General features: G+C 41.3%; 1 protein-coding gene across 1 annotated transcript in view; it reads right to left on the reverse strand.

The window, feature by feature from the left end:
* Positions 1-6,510: 6,510 nt before the first annotated feature.
* Positions 6,511-12,732, reverse strand: part of SLC27A2 (solute carrier family 27 member 2) — a 48,890-nt gene continuing 42,668 nt past the window's right edge. Inside the window, exons 9-10 of the mRNA XM_065941548.1 lie at positions 8,294-8,424; positions 6,511-7,346 (exon numbers count right to left, since the gene is read on the reverse strand). Of these exons, the coding sequence (XP_065797620.1) occupies positions 7,170-7,346; positions 8,294-8,424 (308 nt within the window). The 3' untranslated portion in view covers positions 6,511-7,169. The remainder of the gene's footprint in view (positions 7,347-8,293; positions 8,425-12,732) is intronic.

Here is a 12,732-nt window from a genome sequence, read left to right on the forward strand (position 1 = left end):
ACACACACACTGTATCTTCTTTATCCATTCATGTTTTGGTGGACATTTAGATTGTTTCTATTTCTTGGCTATTGTAAATAGTGTTGCTGTGAACATTGGGTTGTATGTGTCTTTTTGAATTATAGTTTTATCCAAAGAGATGCCTGGGAGTGAGATTGCTGGGTCATATGGCAACTCTAGTTTTTTGAGGAACCTCCATACTGCTTTTCATGCACCAGTTTACATTACCATCAACAGTGTAGGAGTGTTCCTTTTTCTCCATACCCTCTCCAGCAGTTATTGTTTGTGGGCTTTTTAATGATGCCATTTTGACCAGTGTGGGTGGTAGCTTACTGTAGTTTTGATTTGCATTTCTCTAATAATTAGCGATGTTGAGCATCTTTTCGTGTGCCTGTTGGCTGGCTGTATGTCTTCTTTGGAGAAGTGTCTATTTAGGTTGGGTTGTTTGTTTTTTGTTATTGAGTTGTATCAGCTGTCTGTATATTTTGGAAATTGAGCTCTTGTCAGTCGCATTATTTGCAAATATTTTCTCCTAGTCTGTAGGTTGTCATTTTTCTGTTTATGGTTTCTTTTTCTGACCACTAAAATATTGATTTATTAACCAGGGCATGTGCTGGAGCCTAAATGAATGTATTTACAGATTTTTAGTATGCTAAAGATCTGACTTTAATGTAAGAAAAAGTTTGGAGAAGCCCTTGGTAGGAAAAACGCAGACAGTTTGAGCCAGACATTGTGACTTACAGTTTATAAATGAGGAAATAGAGATGCTAGGTCACACAACTTATAAATGGGCGAGCCCAGGCCTCCTTATCTTCATGCTATTCCCACCAGACCATACTGTTCATGGTTGTCCCTGATCAGAATCTCACTATCCATCAGACCTCTCTAATTATTCATTACAGAAAAATGTTCCCTCTCTAGGTTTGGAACTTGTGCATTTTCTTTTTCTTTTTTTTTTTTTCTGGACCCTGTAGTCAAATAAAAGTTTTGTTCCCAAGCAGCTTACCTATGGTGAGTTCTTTCCATTTCAGATGGTACTTTTGTAGGGAGTAGTTCTGAAATTGGTTATATTAACACTGTTAAAGTGGCTGCTAGTTAAAATGGTAAGGATACATTTTTTTTCTTTTTTTTTGGCTGCTGGGTCTTTGTTGTGTGCAAGAGCTTCTCTCTAGTTGCCATGTGCAGACTTAATTGTCCTGTGGCATGTGGGTGGGATCTAGTTCCCTGACCAGGGATGGAACCTGGATCCTCTGCTATGGAAGGCGGATTTTTAACCACTGGACCACTAGGGAAGTCCTGGTAAGAATAGATTTTCAATCAGTAATAACTGTTATAGAAAAATGAGTCCAGTGTGAACTAGGCTTAACTATATTTGTACAGAGGTCACTGGACACCTTAGAGGGAGGATGCCTGCAGGGGCTCAGTAGGGTTAGGGAAGTGAAAAATTACCAAAAACAGGAGAGGGGTTTAGTCCATGGAAAGCCCACCTGGGTTTGCTAACTGGTGCTTATCGAAGTGAGGCCCCTACCCTTCCACAGAGGTAGGGAGATAGGGACCCTATCTTCAAGTGTTGGCTGGAATAAGTGGTAAATACTTTGGCAGCCTTGGGTTTCTCAGGCAGGCACTTTAACGGGATGTAGGATCATCCGAGGGGTGTGGCCTTGAATTCTTAGAAACTCTGGTGCTATTTTGTTCAAATCTTTATAAGCCAAGGTTGTGGCCCAGTTGAGAAGAGGACTTGGAGGAGCCTAGGTAGAGTTTTGGTCAGGGTAAGAATCTTTGTCAAGAGTTTATATTTGCGTATTACCCTTGTTCTCAATTGGTGGTCCCTGAACTTTGCCCATACTGGGATCACCTGGGAGTCTTAAAAAAAAAAAAGTACTGATACCTGGTGCTCACTCCCAGAAATCTTGATCTAACTGGTATCAGATGGGCCCAGTTTAACAGTTCTCCAGTAATTCTAAAAAGCAGCAGCGTTCTAGAGTCGCTTGCTGTTCCAAAAGGGGCATGTGCACCAGAAGCACTGGCATCCCCATGTACTTCTTATGCAACTTGAAGCATGAGAAGCCCTGCTCCAAGACAGTGGTTGAGCCTGCTGCAGAGTCACCAGCAGGGCTTGTTAAAGCATAGATGGCTGGGCCTCTCCCCAGTGGTTCTGATTCAGTAGGTCTGAGGGGCCTGATAATTTGCATGTCTGACAAGTTCTCAGCTGATACTGATGCTGCTGATCTGGGAATACGTTCTGGTCTATAAAGAGCTGGTCTCTTCTGCAGGTGCTGGGTGGGAGCTTAATGATCCTAATGAGCTGCCTATATATCACCTCCCCAGGCTTTTTTTTTTAAATTAAACAAAGAGGTTTGACTAGACACACTCTAGGATTGCTTTCGGTTTTGCTGTAGCAAATAATATGTATGTGTGTATCTAGTAAATAGACACTGTTAACATGAATTTTCAAGAACAATTGAAGGCTAAAGATGATAGAGTGCTGCTTTATGCTGGACCTTCCCTGACACCTGTACTTTGAGTCACTCCAAATATAAGATCTGAGCTTCAGTTAATGAAAGATAATCCACACCTGAAGAACTGAATTACACTAAGCACACATGATGTATAATTCAGGAGGCTTTTTTTCTGTGTCAGTGGTTCTCAAAATGCAGCCCCTGATCAAAAAACAGCATCAGCATCACTTGGGAATTTGTTAGAACTGCAAATTCCAGTTCCTGTTTCAACTCTGGAGAATGGGTCCCAGCAGTCTGTTTCTTTTTAAAAATATATATTTATATATCTATTATTGGCAGGGATGGGTCTTCCTTGCTACGCAGGCTTTCTCTAGTTGTGGCGAGTGGGGATACTCTAGTTGCGGTGCATCGGCTCCTCATTGCAGTGGCTTCTCGTTGCAGAGCACGGGTTCTAGGCGTGCGGACTTCAGTAGTTGCTGCATGTGGGCTAAAAGTAGTTGTGGCTTGCGGGCTCCAGAGCACAGGCTCAGTAGTTCTGGCACACGGGCTTAGTTGCCCCGCAGCATGTGGGATCTTTCCGGACCAGGGATCAAAGTGGTGTTCCCTGCACTGTAAGGCGGATTATTAATCACTGGACCACCAGGGAAGTCCCAGTCTGTGTCCTACCAAAACTTTTTGGTGAAGGTGATTCTGTGTTCAAGTTTGAGACTCACTGCTGTACCTGAACTAGAAGACTCACATCATCTATTTAGCTCATCCTCTCTGCCTCCAACACACCTCCCCACTCCCTATACACACACACACATATATATATTTATATAAAAGCTTGCATGTGGAACCAGATATTTATCAGGGTTGCCTGATTAAAAAAAATAATTATTGCCTTCCATGTATAAGGCACTAGATATATTATGATGAACAAAATAGATGAACTCTCTACTCTCATGGAGCTTACAGCTTCATAGATGTATGACATCTGTGCAAAAGGAAATTGACCATCACAGTTGAATGCACCATCAGCTGTATATCCACATGACAACATGGTACTCTGTGCACTCTGGGGAGAAGGTACCCATGCTGACTAGAAAACCTGTGTTGGCCAGGCATCCAACGTCCCCCTGCACAGGGCTGCAGTGATCCTGACTGACATCTTTCCTCTTAACTGTCTCTTTACAGTCTTCATGCAGACCCACCAACTGTAATGACAAAATAATTATTTTCAAGAAGTTAAAACACTTGGAGAAGACTCTGGCCTTCCTTCTAGGAGTCTTTCCAGTCAGCTATCCTTGAAGGTCTGACCTGACTTCTTAAACAGCAGCTTGGAAAACTCTATCACACTGTGCTGAGCTTATCTGTTGGTCCTTAGCAGGGACCCACTAAATGCTTGTGGAGCTGGTGTACAAATGAATAACACATGTAACAGATCATCACTTAGGAAGGGTCACTGTGTTTTTATACTGATTCTTCTAAGTTTCCATTTCAGATGCTGACATTCACTAGTTTTACCCCCAAATTATTTTGGTGCCTGTAGCAACCTATCTATGCACTCATTATATGTCTCCAACCAGTGCACTTGAAATCAGAGACCTGTTGAATGATTTACATGGGTGGTGGTGGTTGTTACTATTTAGTCCCTCAATCCGACTCTTTGCAACCCCATGGACTGTAGCCTACCAGGTGCCTCTGTCCATGGGATTTTCCAGGCAAGAATACTGAACTTGGTTACCATTTCCTCCTCCAGGGGATCTTCCTGACCCAGAGATTGAACCCGGGTCTCCTGCATTGGCAGGCAGATTCTTTTACCACTGAGCCACCAGGGAATCATTTACATGGGTATCAGTGTATTAAAAAAAATATCCATTTGTGCTTTCAAATCAAGAAGGTGACTTATACAGACAATTTTACGTACACAACTTTTGGCCCTTTTAAAAGAGAAAAATCAGTCTTTAAAATTGATTACCTGTCACAGGATGGGTTGCTTAGTTTTGTTTACACAAATGCAAACCCAGGTATTGAGGATACTGTGGTGGTGCCTCTGTTCATCCCCACAGAGCTGTGGTCCCTGACTTGAATCTCAGAGGTTTGGGGAAGTGAGAGGCTGAGGAGGTCATCTGAGTTTCTTGGGAAGTCTTCAGATGTGGGTCAAAGGTGGTCAGGCCCCAGCAGGTTTTGGTTCTTGGAATTCTAATGGCCGTGGTGTAAGTGCTGACCTCTCACCTGAAAAAAGGTCCCATGTGATGCAGAATGACAGGACTGCTTTAACATAATCACTACTTACAACATGAGTCACTTTAGCAAGTTTCCAAATAACACAATTGCACAATGTTATATTGTCAAAAGCTTGGCGATCTCCCATCACCTGGGTTAAAATTTTCACAAGGAGATCAATAAAGCAAAGGCAGAGGTACCTAGTATTTTGCAAAAATTTCCACAAGCCACCATCATTCTACAAGATTGGCAAAATTCACATAGATGCAGTGGCATACGGAGTTTTCCTTAGGCCATCCCCAAGTACCTGGGCTGTAGAGCCCCACGACAATAATCAGCTGACTGAAGCTGTGCCGTGGCTGTCCCCAAGTTTTCCATGTTCATTTGTGACCTCTCTTCTCATTCACATTACCAAAACAAATCCTGAAGACACTTGAGTTTGCAACCCTTGCTATAGCTGAAAAGTTTGCTGAACACCTTTTTATGTATAGAACTCTGATACTCTAGACTTAAGCCTCTTCTGAGACTATAGGTGGCTTTATCACTTGGTGAATAATTCTGTAGACAGTGGCCAGGATGCTCTTGGAGAATAGGGTTGACCTTCCAGTAGATCTGGACTTCCATTGGGTTGTTCACTGGGGACCTGCCCCCTCACCTCCCACCTCCTTATCCTCCTTTACTTAAAATACCGTTAGCATTATAAGTAGGATACCTGTGAAAAATGACCAATTAGGCTGTCAGTTTCAGGGTTTGCACTTATTTTTCAGTCTTGTATTCTTTCTTTTTTTTAAAGATTTTTTTTTATTAGAGGATAATGACTTTACAATATTGTGATGGTTTCTGCCATACAGCAACATGAAACAGTCATAGGTATACATATGTTCCCTCTCTCTTGAACCCCCTCCCATCTCCTACCCCATCCCCCCCCCCCCCCAGGTTGTCACAGAGCACCAATTTTGACTTCCCTGTGTCATATAGCAAACTGCCACGGACTATCTCTTTTACTTCTGGTAATGTATATATTTCAATGCTATTTTCTCAAATCATCCCATCTTCTCCTTCCCACATTATATCCAGATGTCTGTTCTTTATGTCCTTGTCTCCTTTGCTGCCCTTCAAGTAGGATCATCAGTATACCATCTTTCTCGATTCCATATATATGTGTTAATATATATTTGTCTTTCTCATTCTGACTTACTTCACTCTGCATAATAGGCTCTGGGTTCATACATCTCATTAGAATTGACTCAAATGTATTCTTTATAGCTGAGTAATATTCCATTTTGTATATGTACCACAACTTCCTTATCCATTCATCTGTTGCTGCACATCCAGGATGCTTCCATGTCCTAGCTATTGTAAATAGTGCTGCAATGAACACTGGGGTACATGTGTCTTTTTCAATTATGGTTTCCTCAGGGTGTATGCCCAGTAGTGGGATTGCTGGGCCATATGGTAGTTTTATTCCTTTTTTTAAAGGAATCTCCATATTGTTCTCCATAGTGGCTGTATCAATTTATATCAGTTTATCAGTGCAAGAAGGTTCCCTTTTCTCCACATTCTCTCCAGCATTTGTTGTTTGTAGACTTTTTGATGACAGCCATTCTGACCAGTGTGAGATGATACCTCATTGTAGTTTTGATTTGCATTTCTCTAGTAATGAGTGATGTTAAGCATCTTTTCATGCATTGATAAGCCATCTGTATGGCTCCTTTGGAGAAATGTCTGTTTAGGTCTTCTGCCCACTTTTTGATTGGATTGTTTGTTTTTATGGTATTGTGCTGCATGAGCTGCTTGTATATTTTGGAAATTAATCCTTTGTCAGTTGTTTCATTTGCTATTATTTTCTCTCATTTTGAGGGTTGTATTTTCACTTTGTTTATAGTTTCCTTTGCAGTGCAAAAGCTTTTAAGGTTAATTAGATCCCATTTGTTTAATTTTTGTTTTTATTTCCATTACTCTATGAGGTGGGTCATAGAGGATCTTGCTATGATTTATGTCAGAGAGTGTTCTGCCTGTGTTTTCCTCTAAGAGTTTTATAGTTTCTGATCTTACAATTAGGTTTTTAATCCATTTTGAGTTTACTTTTGTGTAAGGTGTTAGAAGGTGTTCTAATTTCATTCTTTCACATGCAGTTGACCAGTCTTCCCAGCATCACTTGTTGAAGGGTCTGCATTTAGAATCAAGTCAGGAAAAAGTGCCATTTCATATCTTGATGTTCATCTATTTTATTGCATATTAAAAAAAATAACATCCTCCCTCTAACAAGCTTAGTTTGTAATACAAACAGTAGGTGCAAATTGAAAAATAATTATATCTAAAACATTTCACTTACAAAGGTTCAGGTGCAATTTTAAAAAGTCTTCCCTTACTGCTATACATAAAAAAAAATGTACCATACAATCTTCAGTCAAATTAAAGTTGGATTATATCAACAATTGGCTGTACTAGATCCATTCAGTTTCTTTTTCGAAATACATTGAGTTATCCTGCTGGTAATATTCAGAGTTTCAGAATTTTATCACTAATTGCATTATAAATGTCCTCAGTCATAGGCACATACATTTCTGCTTTGTCATCCAAGAAATACAAGGCATCTTTGATAACTGCAGGGTTAAAGCCCTCTTCCACGAGGGTCACTTTTCGGTGTTTAAAAGTTCCAGTGATCTCAATGGTGTCCTGAAAAACATCAATCATTTGAGAGCTGTGAGGCAGGTTCTGAGTGATACCAGTGTAGCCTGTCTTCAGAACCTCCACTAGGGGGCCCTCTGTAGACGTATTTTTCCTTCCCTTAAAGCTTAAAGATCATTTGTGGGGAGGAAGGGGCTGTGACAGTGGAATATGAAGCAGAAGCATCTCTTGCTTGGCAAGCTTCAGGTATTGCTGGAAAATTCTTATTAACGGTGAAGTGGGGAAAGCAATCATCTACACACAGACAAATCTGCTTTTTCACACTGTTTCTTGTTTCTGCTTCAATAAATAGGTGTTGATTTGAGGATATTTCAACTCTGATGTCTCTCAACGTCTCATTGTAAAGCAAATGTCAGGGCTTCATGAATATCAACAGAGATAATTGTATAACCTTAGCAATATCTGGTAATCTAACACTGCTTGTCTTAAATCCTCAGCTGCAGAATCACAGTGCTCAAGGTCCAAAAGTGAGTTAAACTAAGGGATTAATGTTTGAGAAAGAAAACAGCCCCTCTATCTTTGATAGCTTAGCTTTGGATTTCCGACTGGCTAATGATGCCCAATTAAATTTCAGGCTGTAGACAGGTGCAGGACTTCAGTGAGTTTTTTTTTTTAACCATTCTTTAAAACTGGAAACAATAAGAAGGTCAGAGCATTTCTATTTTATGTGTCTGTTATGCCACATCAGACAGACATTGTGAGTTATTTGCTAATGTTCTTGCTGAATAAACTGTCTGTTGTTTTAAGGAGAAAGGGGTTAGGATTTGGTTTCAGCTAGTTTTATCTTCTGGTATTTCTGCTTCCTCACTGAGCTTCCTGAAAAGGGTAGTGAAAATTTGGTTGGCAAGGTTGCCATGGTAAAGAAGAGTTGTTTGCTAAGAGGCAGGGGTCTCTAAGAGAAAGGATAACTGAACTTGATAACAACGGGGTCTCACCTGTATTCTTAGAAACCGCGGCCTTGCATAACTAGGCAGGTAATCGACCACGTGCTTAAAGAGTTTCCGTCCATCAAATTCATGGTCTGCCTTTATCTTGATCGAGGCCATGCCAATTCGACCCTCATGACCTAGAGTTAAAGTGAATAAAAATTAGGTGTGTTGTAGCTAGTTTATTTTATGATGCTTTGCTAGGTCAGAAGATAGTGAACTGAGACAACATTATGGCATGGGTTTCTTTTGGATAGCTGGAATTTGTATTTCAAAATATATCTTGAAGTTAAATTCTGAAGTAAATTAATGATAACAAAACAACAAGCTATATATATTGATTGAATCTTTAGTATATGCCAGGCCCTTTACGAAGTGTGTTTTCATATCTATCTATTTTTTGACATGTACACACTGCTATACTTATTATTTTTGGCTGTGTTGGGTTTTCGTTGCTGCACGTGGGCTTTCTCTAGTTGCGGTGCACAGGCTTCTCATTGCAATGGCTTCTCTTGCTGTGGAGCGCAGGCTTTAGGCATGCGGGCTTCAGCAGTTATGGTGCGAGGGCTCAGTTGTTGTGGCCCATGGGCTTAGCTACTCCACAGCCTGTGGAATCTTCCCAGACCAGGGATTGAATCCATGTCCCCTGCTTTGGCAGGCAGATTCTTACCCACTGCACCACCAGGGAAGTCCACGAAATGTGTTTTATGTACCATCTCATTTAACCTCATGACAACCTTATGAAGGTACAAATGTTATCTCCATTTTACAGGTGAAGAAACTGAGGCTTAGTGACATTAAAAGACTTGTTCAATGGATGAACCTAGAGCTTGTTATACAGAGTGACGTAAGACAGAAAGAGAAAGATAAATATCATATCCTAACACATATATATGGAATCTAGAAAAAAAAAGTACTGAAGAATTTATTTACAGGGCAGAAGTGGAGAACCAGACGTACAGAATACACTTATGGACATGGGGAGAGGGGACGAAAGGGTGAGATGTATGGAGAGAGTACCATGGAAACTTACATTACCATATGTAAAATAGACAGCCAACAGGAATTTGCTGTATGGATCAGGAAACTCAAACAGGGGCTCTGTATCAACCTAGGGGGTGGGATGGGGAGGGAGATGGGAGGGAGGTTCAAAAGGGAGGGGATATATGTATACCTATGGCTGATTCATGTTGAGGTTTGACAGAAAACAAAATTCTGTAAAGCAATTATCCTTCAAGTAAAAAAATAAATAAATTGAAAACAAAAAAGACTTGTTCAAGTTTCTGCAGCAAATACTAGACAGGGCCAGAAATGGAACTGGGTTAGACTGCCTCCAGATCCTATGTTTATTGCTATCATCCTTCTTGGCAGCCTAGATGTAAACTACCGTACGGACAACAGGTTGAACTAGTGGCTAAAGGAAATTTTTTGAACTCTGATGAAAAACTGTTGTTCCCCTGTCAGGGGTAACTGGGCTCAGGTTGTTCTTTAGTTAGCAGGTCAGATCTATTGTGCTTCCAGGTACAAATGTCACCTCTGAGACTTAGTTATTTAATTATGGTTCCTAACAGCTTTGCCTCTGCATTTCAGAGAGGCTGACAGATGGGAAGGTGAAGGCAGATCGAGGGTGAGCAGTGTCACCGCTACCCTACCTTGCTGCCATCTAGTCCTGAGAGGTTGAACACTCCGCAGAGAAAACAGATCCTGTAAGGTTGGGCCGTTAAGTGGAGAGGCATTCAGAACAATTACCATTGTTTTCTTGTGAGGACAGTGGTAATTACTTATAAATACATCTTCTACCTGATCCACGAGACCCAGTGGGAGTCTGGGTCCACTTTTCTGAACTAGTTAACTGTAACCAGAGAAGAGATTAAGACACCCTTTGTCACTTGGGCCCCAGCTTTCGAAATCTCTCCCATGGTGATTGCATGTTTACCTATGACTCTAAAGAAAACAAGAGGAAAGATTACAAGAAAGGAAATGCATCCACATTTGCTTTCCTCTTATCTGAAGGAGGGAGGCAGGGCACCAGACCCTTTTTCTTTAGGGGCCCCTGGTAGCTATGTCAAAGGCACTAGTCTCAGGAATCTTGAATGTCTCCAGTGAGCTCCTTTCAGAATGAAGGCAGAGGCTGATGCAACAGAAATCTTCAGTGTCAGCTGGCACTTTGCTTCTGAGAGGTGAATGGAGCTGATGGATCTCAGGTCTCTGTCCTGATTCCCAGAGGTTGGTTGGGGCTAGTTCAGCTCCAGGGGGAAGGCTCCTGTCTGCAGCAGTTCTAGCCAGGGGCTCTCTAGAGCTGTACTATTCAACATGGTAGCCACTGGTCACATGTAGTTATTCAAATTAATTAAATAAAATGAAAAAATTCAGTTCCTCAGTTTCACCAGCCACATTTCAAGTGCTCAACAGCCATATGGTAGCAACTGGCTACCATACTGAGAGTGCAGATATAGAACATTTTCAGAACATTGCAGAAAGTTCTGTTGATAATATAAAGTTCTAGAGAGGAGTTTGGCAGTTCTGGTGTCATCTCTATTTTAGACCCAAACTTGGACGTTCTCTCCTGGTTCAAAGCTGAGATCTGTGAAAGCCTTGTTCAGTCCTTTGGAACTGAAAATCACCAAAGCAGTGATTCTTATGTCTTTCTCTAGATGAACCTGCCACATTTCAAGGCTGCTGGGATGAAGCACAAGCTGGAATCAAGATTGCCGAGAGAAATATCAATAACCTCAGATATGCAGATGACACCACCCTTATGGCAGAAAGTGAAGAAGAACTAAAGAGTCTCTTGATGAAAGTGAAAGAGGAGAGTGAAAAAGTTGGCTTAAAACTCAACATTGAGAAAACTAAGATCATGTCATCTGGGCCCATCACTTCATGGGAAATAGATGGGGAGACAGTGGAAACAGTGGCTGATTTTATTTTTTTGGGCTCCAAAATCACTGCAGATGGTAACAGCAGCCATGAAATTAAAAGACGCTTACTCCTTGGAAGGAAAGTTATGACCAACCTAGACAGCATGTTAAAAAGTAGACACATTACTTTGTCAACAAAGGTCTGTCTAGTCAAGGCTATGGTTTTTCCAGAGGTCACGTATGGATGTGAGAGTTGGACTATAAAGCGGGCTGAGTGCCGAAGAATTGATGCTTTTGAACTATGGTGTTGGAGAAGACTCCTGAGAGTCCCTTGGACTGCAAGGAGATCAGTCCTGGGTGTTCATTGGAAGGAATGATGTTAAAGCTGAAACTCCAATACTTTGGTCACCTGATGTACGGAGCTGATTCATTTGAAAAGACCCTGATGTTGGGAAAGATTGAAGGCAGGAGGAGAAGGGAACGACAGAGGATGAGATGGTTGGATGGCATTGCCGACTCGATGGACATGAGTTTGAGTAAACTGTGGGAGTTGGTGATGGACAGGGAGGCCTGGCATGCTGCGGTTCATCGGGTCGCAAAGAGTCGGACATGACTAAGTGACTGAACTGAACTGAGACTCACAGAATCTGAAAACAGGAGAGATGTTAGGATTTGCACCTGATCTTTCACTGCTGTGAGAATTCTCAGAGGATTCCTGGACAACCAGCGTCTTTACACATTGGTGGGACATTGTCTGTCTCAGGAATCAGTGCATTTTGTTGCTGATCTTCAGGTTACAGGAGAGTTCTCAGGCTAAAATTTGCTCCCTGGTCATTTCAATCCATCCATTTTCATTCTGTTCTCCAGAGCAATATGAACACACCTGCTCCTTGTTCTATCTGATGTCTCCCAATCATTTGAAACTCTATTAGCCTCCCCTTCTTTGTTCTATATCAGTGACTCTGAAACATTACTGGTTGTTAGACCCACTTGGGAATAAAATTTTTAAAAAGACACAAAAGATTGAGTCCCAAACCCCAGAGGTTCTGATTCGTTAGATCCCGGCTTTAAAAAGTTTCCCAGATGATTCTGAAGATTGGCTAGATTTTCAGAACCACTAGGCCTCCATGCTTCTCAGACTTTAGTGTTTTTTAAAAATTGTGGTAAAAAAATGAATCATTATTTTAACCATTTTAAAGTATACAGTTCAGTGGCATTTACAATGTCATGCAATTCTTACCAATATCTACTTCTAGAAAATATTCATCACCTCAAACCAGACTTGATTTTTTTAAGAATCACTGGAGGGCTTGTTAAAACACAGCTTCCTGGTGCCCTAGCCCAGAGATTCTGATTCAGTAGGTCTGGGGTGGGCATTTTTAATGAGAAATAGCACATTTTTAACAAGCTTCTAGGCGATGATGCCGTTGATGGTTCAGGGACCCCACTGTCAGCCAAAAAAAAATATGCACAATGTAAGTGGTGGTTTAGTTGCTCAGTCATGTCTGACTCTTGAAACCCCATGAACTGTAGCCTTCCAGGCTCCTCTGTCCATGGAATTCTTCAAGCAAGAATACTGGAGTGGGTTGC

The sequence above is a fragment of the Muntiacus reevesi genome, chromosome 7 (assembly GCF_963930625.1).
Source record: "Muntiacus reevesi chromosome 7, mMunRee1.1, whole genome shotgun sequence".
Classification (NCBI taxonomy): domain Eukaryota; kingdom Metazoa; phylum Chordata; class Mammalia; order Artiodactyla; family Cervidae; genus Muntiacus; species Muntiacus reevesi.